The 17,065-nt window shown below is 41.5% G+C and overlaps 1 protein-coding gene across 7 annotated transcripts in view; it reads right to left on the reverse strand.

The window, feature by feature from the left end:
• The window catches only part of LOC138755356 (hepatocyte nuclear factor 4-gamma-like), a 150,681-nt gene that overhangs the window by 18,023 nt on the left and 115,593 nt on the right, over nucleotides 1-17,065 (reverse strand). For 4 of the 7 annotated variants that reach the window (XM_069921177.1, XM_069921176.1, XM_069921172.1 and 1 more), the window contains 3 exons: nucleotides 10,792-10,886; nucleotides 3,266-3,372; nucleotides 238-396 (listed from right to left, as the gene is read on the reverse strand). In XM_069921177.1, the coding sequence (XP_069777278.1) occupies nucleotides 238-396; nucleotides 3,266-3,372; nucleotides 10,792-10,886 (361 nt within the window). Of the gene's footprint in view, nucleotides 1-237; nucleotides 397-3,265; nucleotides 3,373-10,791; nucleotides 10,887-13,583; nucleotides 13,681-17,065 lie in introns of all 7 variants that reach the window. The other 3 variants (XM_069921178.1, XM_069921174.1, XM_069921175.1) reach the window with 2 other exon arrangements.

The following is a 17,065-nucleotide window of genomic DNA, read 5'->3' on the forward strand; positions in this document are numbered from 1 at the left end:
AGCATTCCTTTATTGAATCGGAATGCTCTAGCTGTCAAAACCTCAAGCCTACAAACCAATAATTGAGACTGCTGGTTGCTAGTTAACAAATTAACCATTATGTTCCTGGATGTAATGTTATATAAAAGCATCAATGCACATAGAACCAAGAATCACACACCTGAGGCAGCAGCAAGAAGCTGCAATAAAATTCTCCGGTATAAAGCGAAATGGCAATTTTAGAAGTGTTCACACTACCTGATCATCTAGTGGCAGTTCACAGAAAGCTGGAATGTACTTTGCCCATTCCACCAAAACCAACAACTGTTCCTTCATTGACTCACAGACATCACTAATAGTTGCTACTTTCTTTGTGGTGATGTCTGTGTTTTCTGCAGAAACCGAGAGGGTGATCTGCTGGGAAACAAAAACCGGCACCAATTCAATTACAGCTCAGGAAGCGTTAATTGTTTTCACAAGCAGTTGCTGTTCCCAGAACACAATCCAAAGAAGCATTCATGCAGATAATTAAAAAACCAAATGAGATTATTTTTGCTCCACTAGTAACTAATGTGAATGGAAATACACAGCCTGTTGTTTCGTTAACATCAATGAAAGTTTAAAAGAGCCTGTAAACAGGCTTTTGACTTTCAAAAAGATTCATGCTTTTGTAGTATGATACTATTTAAAAATAAAACCTTTGAGCCAGAAAAAAATTAATCATCCAATAAAAGCATTTAGTTTTATTGAATGCTATGAAACCATATCATGTGAAGCCCTTTAAAATTAATTGACACTGAAATGTAAATATTTATCTCTGACCACCAACTCTCCATTGAGAAGATTCATGGATTGTTATATGCCTGTATGGGCATTTGAGGAAGAACCATCATTCAAAATATTAGTTGCATGCACACATTAAAAAAACCCATCTGATTTAATTCAGATCTGAAGGAAAATTATTTGCTCAACATCAAACGAAATAAAATGATGTAGGATCTTGGGGCAGTTACTATACCATGCCTAAATATTGTTTGTTAAATTAATAATTTACACAGTAAGTAGTAAGGAATTCATTATCAATAAAACACTTGGGGATAGTCTTGAGATTCTGAAAGGTAGTACATGCTTCCACCCCCCCCCCCCCCAATTGTATTACTCAGGCATTTTTTTAAGCTACTGGTGGCCTTACACTGCTCGTTCTAATGACCAAATCACCATGATTCATCTGCACTGGCATCCTGCCCTCCAAGTGCAACTCTGTACAAGTCAAATGGTAATCTGATATATTATGAGCTCTGTGAACTAGATGTGTGCACATTAAGAAAGGTGAGTATAACAGTGCTTTTATTCCAGGGACAAAAGAGCTTCACACAGCATTTCTTTCAACACATTCAGTCTGTTGATTTCCTGTTGGCTTGAACCCATTGGGGGCACCAAAGAGAAATGGGGTGTTTCTGCTGTCTGTAGAAGTTGTGATTGTCAGTGATAGAGGGGCTCATCGTCATGGAAGCCATCCAAGCACTACTATGCTCCTGAACCTTTTCATACCTTTGCTAGACTTAAGGAAAACCACATATTAAAAGAATTGTGCTTGTGGCTGTGTGCACTATTCTTTGCATGAATAATGTTAGGCTGCAGAAGCTGTGATTGTAGTAAACCCACCAAAATACTGGAGGAACCCAGCTGGTCTTTTCAGCATCTATAGGAGATAAAGATATATTGCTGACTTTTCAGGCCTGAGCCCTCCACTTGGACCCACACCTACTGCCTCAGCATCATTCGGGGCCCCAAAAAGTCCTTCCAAGTGAAGCGACATTTCACTTGTGAATCTGCCAGGATCATCTACTACACCCTACATTGGAGAGACTGGATGCAGACCGGAAGATCGCTTTGTTGAGCACCTTGGATCTGTCTCCCACAATAGCGTGGATTTCCCAGTGGCCACCCATTTCAATTCTCCATCCCATTCCCTTGCTACCATATCCGTCCATGGTCTCACATACTGCCAGACTGAAACCACCTGTAAATTGGAGGAACAACACCTCATCATCCGGCTGGGCACCCTCCAACCGGATGGCATTAATATCAACTTCTCTGGCTTTCAATAGAAAAAAACTCCCACCCACTTTTCCCCTGTCATCTCTCCATTCCCTGTTTCCTTTTGAACAGACATGATACATTCTATCTAGTCCTTTATCATATCCAAATAACTCCTTTTGTTGATCTGGATTCCTCCCCCATTGTTTGAATTCTGAGACTTTCTGATATATCCTCCTTCTGTCTTTTCTGATTTTTCCTTGAAGACGTGCTCAGGCCCGAAACATCGGCCACATATCTTTGTCTCCTATAGATGATGAAAAGACCAGCTGAGTTCCTCCAGCTTTTCGATGTGTTAAACTATTCTTGCTCCTGTGAAACCTGACCATTTCTGATTACAATTACAGATGGCACTAAATAACCTGCAATATAAATAGCACAATGATTTGCTTTGTTTTAATATATATATATACATTTCTTATCATAACACAGAAGGCCATTCAGCTGAACAGGTTAAATTCCAACGCAGCAATGCCATTAAACCTATTACCTTCTCCTCATCTTCCTGCAGTGTTGCATCTTATACAATCTCATATGCCCATCAATTATCTCCCTCAGATTCCTCTGTCATAGGTGCTCCAAGGAGTATTTTACAGTAGCCATTTAATCTATCAGTAAATCTTTGGGATGTGGGAGAAAAATGGATTATTCAATGGAAAGTTGCACGGACGTTCCTCAGGTCAGGAGCACAACAGGATCTATGTGGCTGTGAGGGAGCAAAGCTAACTGGTGCATAATGTAGGTTTAATGCAGGTAAATGGTAAATGACCCAAAGGGAGTTGATGGCCATGTGGGAGAGGAGGTGGTGCAGCAATACAGGGAATTAAGAAACAATTCAATTTTGTCAAAACAACCAAGATTCTCAGGATATCTATTTTACTTTAAGATCATATTTGAAATAGAATCAAAATATCTGAGAAGGTTTTTACTATAAATCTTGTTTAATCTGCAGTAATTTCTCAAAGTTTCTCCTGATCAGCAGACTGATGGCAACTGTTTAATCATGCATCCTGGGTCTAACCAACTTTCTGGCACAGATATACTGCTAATAGAAAAAGCCATCATTGCAATTCCTGGCACATGGGCTGAGAAATGACATCTAGAAGGATGAAGTGTGACAACAGGGTACAGCAGCAGATATGAAAGGAGGAAGAAATCTAAATCCTTGGTTCTGTATCTAATCTACCTGATGAGAAAGGATTTCTGCCTGAGCCAGCACATTGATGGAAGGTGAGCTTCCACTCTCGTAGCTATTCCTTCTGTTGCTTATACGATCCCGTTCATTTTGGACAGCTAAGGAACAGAAGAAAAAATTTTGTTATACATCAAAGAATCCCTCTGAAATCAAGGATATTTTTAATATCTATTTGTATATCAAAAACCTGCTCCATAAATGATTCTGATGAAGCTTTTATCTTTCAAGTGGTTCAACAGTCCTTGATAATTGGCACTCTCTTCCCACAGGGATTATTTATCCACCAGCATGGTGTTTGTTTTCCAGCATTTCATCTATTAATATTGCCCCTATTAACATTTGTTTAAGAAATTTAACAGCCTTACATTAGAATTTAAACCTAATCTAGGTAAACATTACGTGGTCCTCTTCAACGGTTTTCTGTTGCATCTGGCATTGTGAGGGGATAGGTACAGAAACAGCAGTGTTATGTTGTCCATCCAACAACAGCTGTAACAGAATTATTGAATTATCCCTTTCAGAACAGGGCATTCTGAATTTGTGGGCATAGTAGATGATGAAGTTTTGATGACACAGACCTCATTCATTGAATAATTATAAGTCTTGTTGGGTTGTTAGAACATGCCTTATTAAAAACAGGAAAAGGTGAATTGTTTTCCCACATCTCCCACTCCCCTCAGTTGTCTATTAGTCTCAAACAACCGGAGTTAACTTCTGGGTCAAAATGAAGCATTCTTTTTAATTCAGTATTGGCAGTCGTCAAATAAGTGATTTTAGATTCTGCCAAACAGCATGACACACAAGATATCATCCCCTATGGACAAACCTTGGGCATTGTGCCTGAGACGTAGCAAGGATCAACCTCAAGAGCTATTTGTGGCAAGGGTCAGGATTGCAATCAGATGGGATGATACATTAATTGGAGGTGGAGGCCAAAGTCACGATCAAGGTTGAAGGGCTTGAAGAGATATAGAGATATGGGACATGAGGAAGAGCCATTGTAAGAATGTAAATTAAAGGCCACATACCTGAGGATGATTCATAACTGCTTCCAAAAATTGTGACCTGCTCAACCAGGTTCCCTATAACTAATACCAACAAGGTTCTCTTGAGTCACGAAGAAGGCATATTTCTGCACAAACAGGTTAGGCCACAAAGATAAATCAGACACAGCAGTAAAGCATGGTCTGCTCACCACTGAAACTAGATGTATTTGCCCAGGTGCATGAATGAAGAAAGGAAAAAGAAGAGAAATTGCAGACTTCCTGATATTCTTTAGTGGAAGCTTTTTTCTTATTTTGCTTAAGTGTTGTGATAGATGAAACATGCATGTCAGTGCACCTTTATGGAATTTTAAAGTTAAAAATGTTTAATGTGACATTTATTCATGAATAGCAAAAACAATCCAGAATATTTGTCAGTTAATAAAGGACAAAATCTTTGACAATATTATCAGGTACTTGCCACGCTAATGAAAATCACCATTTTTTCTACTTTTCATTGCTTTGACTGGAAGACCAAATTTGAAAATAGATTTCATTTATTTCAATTTTTAAGATTATGGAACCCCAATCTATTTTCCAGATACTTCTTCGTTAGTTGATAAATAGATTAATAAGTAATAATTTGTGTGTGTAATTTTTTAATCCCTTCGGTTGTTCACTTGAAGCATTGGACAACCAATACATTACAACACAGCTTCAATTAACCTTGTGCTTTGAAATAGAATTTTATTACTTAACAAGAAAAGCTTTAAACCAAATAAAACAAAATCAAAATTGTTATTTTTAAATTGATTTCTCTGAAATACATCTGCAGAGCAACATAATAATTGGTGCATTTACTGTAAGTAATTAGAGTGAATTGATACTAGAAAAGACATTGGATTGTTTCACACAAATAATTTCACTGGTATGAGATTAAAAGTGCAGTTTGAACAGAGTGGGTCATGGAATAACCTTTGCAGATCACTGAAATGGATATTGCCCATTGTGTCTCAAGCTTGTCGCATCATTTACCATGCGATAGTTGCCTCATAAAATGCTTCCAGTATAGATCATTCCCAGGTCAATTGTTTGTTTTTTTGCACATTGCCATTCTGAGACCCTCCATACCCACAATATCTGGTTAACTCCAAAGTAGGACCCCCCCCTCCCACCCCACTCCTACTCCAATTTAGCTCAGATGGAGATGTTCACTTTCTTTAAACTCTGTTGTCCTGAATACTATGATCCATGAATAACCTGAGCCCCAGGACCCAAATCTCTCTAAAATTTGGATCTCAAGCCCATTCCTCCAATGGCAACAGCACACTCCATACACCAACATCCCAATATTGATGCTTTGATGACATCTTAGTTTCATCTCCAACCTTCCAATATCCACCACCATGCTCCCATAGCTCCCCAACGGACTGTTCCCCTGAACACCGACTCTACAGAATAACCTTGTGCTAATTTCTCAGTGCCACTTATGTTCAGATCCTATTCTCTTTCTGAAGACAAAGGAGACTGCAGATTCTGGAATCTGGAGCAAAAAAACAAACCACAGAGTGTAGGAACAATAAATCAACTGCTGGAGAGTCAAGGAGATGATTGCTGTTTCAGGTTGAGTCTCTGTGTCAGGATTGAGAATCAATATGGGTAAAAGGTTATGTGAGTGAGTTCAGGATCCCAGAGCCTCAGAAGAGAGTGTGGCAGTTCATGAGCGTACATATTAGGAAGGGGCCAGCCTAACTTACTGGCCTCCAGGCAGGAATTCTCAGCCAATAACTAAGGGGTTGGAATTTGCAACCCACAGCTGCTGGAGAGGATTAGGTCAAGGGAGAAAATTATGCTGAAGGGAAGGCTGGGTTGCTGAGGTAATGGGATTGGGGTTGGATGGGGAGGTGAAAAAGATATCAGGGCAAGGTTGAGTAAGGGATCAGGTCTGACAGGGTTGTGTCACTGGGCAGGAAATTCAAGATTATTTGGATAGCTAGTCAGGAATGGTGGTGAGGGTGGGGGGGGGGAGGTGGGGAAGAGATGGTGGAATGTAGCCAGTGTAGAACTACGCAAACGATTCACTACCAAGGAAGACCAAGCCCCCACTTATCTAGTGTGAAGTACACCTCACTTTCAGCAAAGTTCTGTTTAAGGTCCAAACCATTTGGGGTCTCAGCTTCACAGAGCAACCTTGAGCAACTAATGTCAAAACACTCACTGATATCACTGTCCATACCCTGCACAAGTCATATGCAAGGAGGACCAGGAATGTTCTTTGTAAGAGTAATATTATGACATTGTGCGCCACCCAATTGAAATTTAAGGCCAAAGAATATAATGGTTCACTGCAGCTGATCTCAGGAAAACTATCCACACACCAAGCCATCACCAACTTCATGTCAAATTGTGGGAGTGGTAATGAAGCACCATTGAGGTTCTGAGATTCGATTGTTGCAGTGAGATGCAGCAACTGTTAGGGTCATCCATTTCAGATGGAAGTGAGGATTCTCTAAAGTGAGAAGATGGACTGCTCTTCACAGGATCGGAGCAGCAGCAAACATAATTGTCTTCTTCACTCCTCCCTTTCCGAGGGAGGTATTCAGGATAAAACATGTGGCTCCCCATGGTTACGGAGCCTCATGCTATTTTCTCAGCCCTACCCAAGGTTTCAGTTCCTATGTAGTGAAGGGTTCATGGTGCTCCTCAACTGTTGAGGGTGGCATTGGAGGTCTGACATTTGCTGATGTTCAGGGCATGCTGGCAGCATGAAATTCTTACTATAGATCATTTGCCCTAATGATCATCCCATTCATTCTCTTCCTGGGCCATCCATCAATGTGGGGGCTGGGGGGGGGGGGGGGGGGGGGGGGCTGGTCCTGCAGAAATGGAGGAAAGAAGGCAGGAAGAACAGAGCATTGCCTCCTGTGATTCAGGAAAGAAAGGTATGTGTGACCATGGTACTCCACAAGATGCCAAGCCAGCCATAGGAGTCAGCGCAAATGCTGCTCTGGGAGCTTACCTTTGGAAACTACGGTGAGCTTGACAGATGAAGTGACATGAGGGGATCTCAGTAAAAACATGGCATTAGTCTGTTGTTGAAGGGAAAGTGGACTCCAGTTCACTCATATCACTTGCTGCAAGGGAAAATGGCTAACAGTGGAAGATGATGAGTTGAATCTCTCGCAAACCACAGAGCACTTCAGAGGATGTACTATGCCATTGCTGTTTTGAAAAAGTCATAGGCCTGATCAAGCCTTCCAACACAAGGGAAAAGCAGGCAAGTGTCTGGTGTGTCAGTTTGCCTGTTCTGCTGAGGATGTGGGGAGTTCCACAGCTCTGGGATGCAACAGAATTGACAGCCATTCTTAGTCCCACTGCCCTCTTGGAGAAATAGTGCCCCTTCCCACCAGCCTGCCACCTGACCTCCTGATGTCCTGAATGAGCCAGGTTCCCCATTCTTTGGTCTTTAGCTTGGTGACATGCACTGAAGTACTTCCAAATTGGTAGTACACAAGCGCAACAAAAGGATCAATGTCATTCAGTAAATTTCTGGCAAGTGAAGTGCAAGAACCAAGCATATTCTTCTCTATTATTAATCTCTGAAATTTTCAGATTGAATTAGGTTATAAAAAATGTACTGAAAAATTTCCAAATTTAGTTCCTGGCAAACTTTTATTCTAGCACCCGATCCAATGGGAATATAAATTATGGAGATCAGGAAATTAATAAGAATCACTCTCTGGAGGCCACACATGAATAGAACATTTATTTTCTTGCAGGCACAATGAAGATGCAAGTTTCCAGGGAATTTTGGGCAGGTGACTTAGCCTAGCAATTGAGGCAGGAGCAGGAATGGCAACTCAAATGTTCCAGTATACAAAAACTACAGGCAAGATGGAAGTGACGGTAAATAGACATGGAAACTGCATTTTTTAATCAGGCAACATTAAAGAGGTGACCCTTGGGGGAATTGCCTAGTGAGGCTTTATCAGTGTAAGTTGGAAATAGATGATCAATAGATTGCATTATAGCCCCCCCCCCCCCCCACCCCCCAATAGTCAGTGGGAGTTAGTAGGTCAACTAGAGAGGGACATTCCAGATAGCTTAAAAATAACATAGGATTTCAACTTGCCCTCTATTGACTGGGGCAGTCGTATTCAAGTGCTTGAATGGGGACATTGGTTAAGTATTTCTTTCTCTTCCTTTTATATTTTTTCCTCTCTCTTCTTTGGAGTGTGCTTTATGTACCCGAGAAGCTACAGCATCTGTACATTGTACATATATATAACAATAAGTTTCATTCATTCATTCTATTTGTTTTACAAGCAGAATAGCATGCATTCAGGGAAAGCATATTCCTGTTGGAATGAAGGGTAAAGTTGGCAAAATTAGGGAACCTAGTTGAAAAGAAATTGAGATTTTGGTCAAGAAAAATAAGTCATTGTTTGTCAAATGGAATCATGCAAATCCATTGATGATGATAAAAAAGATGTAGGAGTACACTTACGAAGGAAATCAGGATGGCAAAAAGAGGACATGATACAACTCTGGTAAAGAGAATGTTAAGCGCTTCTACAATTACTGTATATGAAGTGCAAAATGCAAAATTTTCTCTAGGAAGAGAAAATATTTCCTGTTCTGATCAATGACAGGAGATGGAGAGGCTGTTAAATTAATATTTCTCATTGGTGTTTGCTGTGGAGAAGGTCATGAAAGCTAAATGAATAGTGATAACTTGGAAATATGTCAAACATTGCAAAAGAGAAGCTGAAGGTCTTAAAGCATATCAAGGAGAATAAATATTTAGTGCCTGATCAAGTGTATCCTTGGAAATTGTAGGAAGCTGGGAAAGAAATTGTAGGAGCCCTATCAGGGTATTTGTGTCATATTTTGACATGGTGAGAAGACTAGAGGCCAATGTTGTTCCTTTATTTGAAAGTCTGAAAGAACAACCCAGAGAACTGCTGGCCAGTGAGTTTATTGGTGGGAAAGTTATTGGAGGGGATTCTGAGGGATAGGATCTCCTAGCATTCAGGACTAATTAGTAGTCAGCATTACTTCTTTCATGGGAAATTATATCTCACAAATTTGATTGAGAGTTTTAAAAAGATGATGAAGTTTGACAAAGACAGAGTGGTTGTGGGGCACTGTTAGCCAGAATCAGACACACATAAAGATAAAGACTGTACAACAGGCTTTAATCCACAAAGACTTCCACAGAGCCAGGCTGGCTGTTGCTGCAGCAACTCTGAGTGAGGCCTTGGGAGGCCGGCGCAGGCTTATATCCCAGAGGGTGATTGACACCCGACCGGGTGGGGCTTGATCCATTCAGGCTGACTGATTGACAGCCGGCCAGGTGTTGTCCTGTCCCCTTACACTCCTGCAGGTACAGAGATTGCCCCCTGCAGTAGGCCGGTGGTGTACCACCACAGTGGTAGACATTGATAACATGGTCTTTACCAAGGCCTTTGCAAGGTCCTGCATGAGAACCTGGTGCAGACAGCTCACGGCAAGTTCACCCTGCATTGCACATGTGAATTTAAAATCTGCTTGGTCCAAGGAGTTAGGAGTAGTGGAGGATTGTTTTAGGCCAATGACCAATGATATGCTGCAGACATTGATGCTGGTTCCTCAGTTCACTGTCATCTATATTAATGATTTGAAAGACAATATAGTTAAGAAGGTTGGTAAATTTGCGATGACACCAAAATTATTGGTAAAGTGATTCATGATATTTAAATTGACACCTGGATTTCAGGCAACTGGGAAAGTGAGCTAAGGAATGGCAGACTCAATTTAACTTGGACAAGGGGAAGGTTTTTGGTAATTTAATCCAGGACATGACTACATAATGAATGGGTACACCCTGGAGAGTACTGTAGAGAGACTGAGGGTAGAGATATAAAAAAATCCCTGATATTACTGACACAGGAAGCCAAAATAGTGAAGAAGGCATCAAGACCTCTTGCCTTCATTGGGCAGGGCACTGAGTGCAGGAGTACAGTTATAAAGACATTGCTGAGACTATACTTGAAGTATTGTGAGCAGTCTAGTCGTACAGCTATAGGAAAGATGCCATTAAGCAGGAAAACATACAGGCAACATACATTAGGATGTAACCAGGACTGGAAGACTTGAATTATAAGGAGAGCCAGATTAAATTGGGATTTTCCCTGGTAAATTAGAAGCTGAGGGATGATCTTATAATTAAAATGGGCATAGATAGGACAAATGGCGACTGTCTTTTTCCCAGGATAGGGGAATTTAGGGCATAGGTTGAAGATGAGGGTTGAAAGATTTAAAATGGGTCTCAGGGGAAACTTTTCACAGAGAAGACTGTAGGCATATGAAAAAAATTGGCAGAGGAAGTAGTAGATGTGGGCACCATTACAACATTCAAAAGATATTTAAACAGTTGTGTGGATAGGTGAGGTTTAGAGGGATATGGGTCAATCACAGACAAATGGAACTAGCTCAAGTAGGCCACTTGACTGAAAGAGCTATTTCTATGCTGTATAACTCTATAGTTCTTACCTTCTTTCTTCATCCCAGCTCGAAAACATTTCTTCAATCTACAGTATCTGCATTGGTTCCTCTTGTCTTTGTCTACAACACACTGCCGATTAAACCTGAAGGTTCATATAGCATATAGATTTTAAAACCACAAGTTCTCAAAATGAAAAAGATAGATGGTAAGAAATTCAATTACATCATGTTGCATATTTTAGCATTTTGCAACTGAAAATCATTCCATTCCCCCAAAATTAAATATGATGGTGACCATTTTTGTGACACATTACGTCACTCTGGAAGTTCTACTGGAGATTTTCTTGGCGGAATCACTCTTACACATCTGATAAAAATTCTGTGTTTTGGATGCAAAGGAGAGTGTCATTCATTTTGAAACACTCTTGGGAAGTTTGGACCACATTGTTCTGCCATGTTGTCATGCCAGTCATTGCACACTCAGCAGATGGTAGGGTCTTGCAGGAGCAATGCAAGACTGGAATGCTTAGTAGGTAGGTAAATTATTCTTAGCAAATCTTGCACCGCACAAACACGTCCACCACTGATTTACAGTGCACACAACTCTAGATTCCCTCACCCTCACTAAAAATGCCAGTCTCAACCACTGTCCAATCTGACACATTGCTTTTGATCTCTAAAACTGATGTCTCTGATCCATCTGGCCATTTGGTGGTTCTGATCCTTCACAATCGAACAATGCCAGTCTCAAACTTTACCCTTAGAGCATTATTGGTTTCAATCCAGCCACCTTCAAACAATGAACTCTCTAAGTTGAGGTAACCCACACTCCTTGTCTGATTCAGTACTGACCAGTATTGCCTGTGTGATTGTGTCCTGGATTTCTTTCTCCATTAATATACTCTGACCAGCTTGGCTTGTATCATTACCCTGTTATTAATAAGACTGAACCAAGCCATGAAAGACCCCAACAACGAAGACGCTGTTTACATCCGGTACCGCACGGATGGCAGTCTCTTCAATCTGAGGCGCCTGCAAGCTCACACCAAGACACAAGAGAAACTTGTCCGTGAACTACTCTTTGCAGATGATGCCGCTTTAGTTGCCCATTCAGAGCCAGCTCTTCAGCGCTTGACGTCCTGCTTTGCGGAAACTGCCAAAATGTTTGGCCTGGAAGTCAGCCTGAAGAAAACTGAGGTCCTCCATCAGCCAGCTCCCCACCATGACTACCAGCCCCCCCACATCTCCATCGGGCACACAAAACTCAAAACGGTCAACCAGTTTACCTATCTCGGCTGCACCATTTCATCGGATGCAAGGATCGACAATGAGATAGACAACAGACTCGCCAAGGCAAATAGCGCCTTTGGAAGACTACACAAAAGAGTCTGGAAAAACAACCAACTGAAAAACCTCACAAAGATAAGCGTATACAGAGCCGTTGTCATACCCACACTCCTGTTCGGCTCCGAATCATGGGTCCTCTACCGGCACCACCTACGGCTCCTAGAACGCTTCCACCAGCGTTGTCTCCGCTCCATCCTCAACATCCATTGGAGCGCTCACACCCCTAACGTCGAGGTACTCGAGATGGCAGAGGTCGACAGCATCGAGTCCACGCTGCTGAAGATCCAGCTGCGCTGGATGGGTCACGTCTCCAGAATGGAGGACCATCGCCTTCCCAAGATCGTATTATATGGCGAGCTCTCCACTGGCCACCGTGACAGAGGTGCACCAAAGAAAAGGTACAAGGACTGCCTAAAGAAATCTCTTGGTGCCTGCCACATTGACCACCGCCAGTGGGCTGATAACGCCTCAAACCGTGCATCTTGGCGCCTCACAGTTTGGCGGGCAGCAGCCTCCTTTGAAGAAGACCGCAGAGCCCACCTCACTGACAAAAGGCAAAGGAGGAAAAACCCAACACCCAACCCCAACCAACCAATTTTCCCTTGCAACCGCTGCAATCGTGTCTGCCTGTCCCGCATCGGACTGGTCAGCCACAAACGAGCCTGCAGCTGATGTGGACTTTTTACCCCCTCCATAAATCTTCGTCCGCGAAGCCAAGCCAAAGAAAGAATAAGACATGACAAAGACTAAAAGAATACTCACTCTTTAACTGCTTTATTATCCTATTTGACTATTGCAGACATTCTATTTGCCCTACAATTCCTCCTGTCACCTTCTCTACAATTGAGAATTACTTTTTAAAAAAACTGCTAATTAATTCCCAATAATGTTGAAGCACTTCTATTCTGAAACATTCACCGTTTCTTTCTCCACAGATGCTGAGTGTTGAGTGTTAACAGAATCTTCTGTTTTTACGTCCAATTTTCAGCATTTGTTTTTTTTTTCCACCTTCAAACAATGCTGGCTCAAAAATCCCACCATTCAAAGAATGCCAATCCAATTCCATAGCCTTCAATCAACACCAATTCAAATCCCCTAACCCAATCCCTGAAACAATAGCAGTCCCATTCATTCATTTTTCAACGTGTCAATTCAGATTCTCCACTCTTCAAACACTGGTTTTGACACCCAACTGTTCATACAGTGAGGATATTGAATGCAGAAACCTCAGACAAGGCAGTTCTGAACCAAAGCCTTCAAATCATTGCCATTTCAAATCACCACCATTTTAACACTAACCATTCCTACTGAAGAAAGTAACCTTCTTCTAAAACAATACCCGTTCCTGTCCATATGCTTCACTCTTCCGTGAATACTAATTCCGATTCCCCACTCTTCTAAACAGCACTCTCATAGAGTGGCACTTCTTACCCCACATTTCAAATATCCAATTTCAATCCCAAACCTTTTAGACAAAGAAGATCACAACTCACAGATAAAGGATCTCAACGTGAAATGTTTTTCCCTCAGTAGATGCTGCCTGACCTGCTGAGTTCCTCTTGCAGGTCGTTTTTGTCCCATCTTGCAATCCTTCAAACAATATTGATTCTGATTATCCAGTATTCACATCAATTCCATCCCATCACTGACTGTTCAAACAATACCAATGCCAACTCTATATGCTGCCCACTTAAAAAACAATATCAGTTCCAATGCCCTGGTTTTCAAAGCTTGTCATATCCATCCACCGGTATTCATATAATACCAATTCGACATGATACCAAAATATTGGTTCTGATTTACCTCACCCTTCAAGAGAATTAACATTTTGACCATCAAACAACCACTTCCTCTTACCCTATCCCTGATAAAATATGACACACACACACACACACACACACACACACACACACACACACACACACACACACACACACACACACACACACACACACACACACAGTGTGGCAGGTTAAGCTCACTCCTTTATTAGGGCTGGAAAGGCTGCTTTTTTACTGTTCAAGTTCCCACCATTTTTGCTGATTGACTGATCATCCATATGAATAACAATAGAGGGCGGGAACGTCCATGCATATGAATGCCCTTCTTCCCCAGTCTGTTTCTGCTGAGTTAGCTGGGCACCTTGACCAATGCCATTTTAGGGCTGTTCATCTGTTGCTGCCCCAGCTTCTATCCCCACCAGTTCATTGTCCTGTGAGTCGCTTCAGCAATCTCTGTCCGCGTCTGCTACTGCACAATGTGCCAGCCTGATCTCCGCAATTGTGGGCCACCACACTACAAACTCCTGACCTTTCATCCAAAGCTAGGTCAAATTCGATGCCATTAAAAATTACTAGTTCCAAAGCACCACACTTCAAACAATGCTGGTCATGACAACTCATATCCCTACCATTATCAGATATGATTCACTTTCCAATCTGCTTTTTAATCAATGCGAGCTTCAATCCACCAACCATTAAACAATAAATAAAAATAAAAGATGCAGATGCTGCAATCTTGAGTGAATGAGAAGATGGAGGGACTCACCAGGGGAGGCAGTATCCATGGGGAGAAACCATCAGTCAACATTTTGGGTTTGGACCCTTTATCAAGACTTAAATGCTCTCATCCTGAGACACTAACTGACCACTTCTCTCCATGAATGTTGCCTGATTCACAGAGTCTCTCCAAATTCCCTTTGTTCACGCAGCCATCAAACAATCATGGTCTAACACACCACCTTTACAAGAGTATCTAGTCTGACACTCAACCCTTAAACCAACACCAGCTCCAATGTCAGACCTTCAATGTGTACCAATTCAATTTTCCACTCTTCAGAACATATTTGTTTTCAAACAGTCATGTTTGGAAATAGCATGGTTTGAAGGAATGCTGGTTAAGATTCCATTACCATCAAACAATGTTGGTGCCAAACTCCACCCTCTAGCCACACTGCAGGTGAACGGTCATAGAAAAATCTTTGTATGATGTGCAACATCTGCTCACTGAATGCTCACTATGTTCTCATGGGTGCCACTTCACGCAATATTAGTTCTGAGTGAAGCCCTTCAAAGCATACTGATCTGAATCTTGTTCCGAAGCTTCTCACTTCTGATCCCACCTTCTTCAAATAATTTCATTTCAAGCCATTGTTATTTATGGTCATCCATCACTCAAACTCTCAGTCCTGATGCAGAGTTTCGAGCCGAACCATCAATAGCTCCTTTCCTCCTATGGATACTGTTCCTTCAGCAGAATGTTTGTTGCTCCAGATCCCAGCATCCACAGTCTATGTGTCACCATTTTACTACTCTACAGCAGCCATTCTCAAACATTGTTATTGGTTCTGGCCCCCTAGGACTCTGCCCAGAGCTTATAGGTCACCTTTCCTGTGAAGTTTATTTGGTTTCTTCCGTACTTCTCTCCTATCAACAACATTAAAAAAAAATTTAAATATGGTATCGGTCCATGGTCCCCCTTAAAGGTACTGTGCCTCTGAGGGTGGGGGGGTGGGTGTATAGCCCCCATTGAGAATGGCTGCTCCAGAGCAAAATCTCTTCAAGGCAATGCCAACTTTGAAGAGGCTTTCCTTCTCTCTTCATTCTCAGTTCTTCCCCTTTATGGTTTGACTCACCAGCCCTGAATCCCCCCCTCTCCTCCCCCTCTCTTCTTTATTATGGCCAATCTCATGCAGGCACTTGACCAAAAATGTCACCAACTCCTTTCCCTCCACTGCTCAACCTGCTGAGTTCCTTAAGTAGGTTGTTTGATACACAAAAAGGGACTCTTCCTATTTGCCACTCTTCAAAAACTACTGGTTTGAATCTTCTGCCCCTCAAGAAATATCAGTTTGAATTCACCAGGCACCAAACAAGGTTGGTCACACAGGCCACCCTTTCAAAAATTAATCATTTTGATCCCCAAACAAAGAATACAAGTCCCTATTTTCTTATCTCTCACCACTGAAAACATTTTGATTTCAATAGATGTATGCTTACAAGAATACCACTTCCAAATTCTCCTCTCAAAAAATGCCAGTGCTGAAATGTGCACCCAACCACAGTGCAGTGTCATAGGGCCAGTTCCAACCACTTCAAACAATAACGTTTCCAATACACGTAGTCCAAAAAAAAAATCCACTTTTGATCCTCATATTGTTTAAACAATACTGGTCCCAACCACCCACCCTTTAAACTCTGAGGCATTACATCCAAACAATGAAGGAGGCAAACTGCATATCATGTAAGTAATAACCGTTTTGAACTACACTTTTCAAATCATTAACAGTTATAAGATCCTTTGAACAGTGGCTATTCCCATTTCCCTCCATATAATACTCTTTCTGATTCTTCTCCGTTAAACAATGTTGTTTCTAATATATGCCTTTTCAATAAATACCAGGTAAGATGCCTCACTGGTCAAATTATAGTGGTTTGAAAGCAGAGAATAAAGCCCACTATCAAACAAACCAATTCATATGTGGCCTGCTCCAAACTCGTACCTTTTAAACCATGACTCTTTCAATCCCCTCCCTTGAAACAAAACCAGTCCTGATCCCTCCACCTTTCAAACAATTTGATTCGGATTCCCCACTCTTCAAACATTACTGGTGCTGATCCTCACATTCATCCAACACCAGTGTGATCTTTCACAAATTGTTGGAATCAGGAATGGTTCCAGAGGAAAATCACAAATGTCACTCCACTCTTTAAGAAGAGAGAGAGGCAAAAAGACAGGAAATTATAGGCTACTTAGCCTGACTTCAGTTTTTGGGAAGATCCTGGAGTCCACTATTAAGGATGAGTTTCTGGGGTACTTGAAAGCACAAAATAAAATAGACTGAAGTTTGAATGGTTTCCTTTAGAAGAGATCTTGCCTGAAAAATCTGCTGTAGTTCTTTGAGATTAGACAAAAGCGAGTCAGTGGATTTTTTTTTTTGTTTTCAGAAGTCAGAAGAGGTACCAGCATCGATAGA

Source organism: Narcine bancroftii, chromosome 2 (genome assembly GCF_036971445.1).
Source record: "Narcine bancroftii isolate sNarBan1 chromosome 2, sNarBan1.hap1, whole genome shotgun sequence".
In the NCBI taxonomy this organism is placed as follows: Eukaryota; Metazoa; Chordata; class Chondrichthyes; order Torpediniformes; family Narcinidae; genus Narcine; species Narcine bancroftii.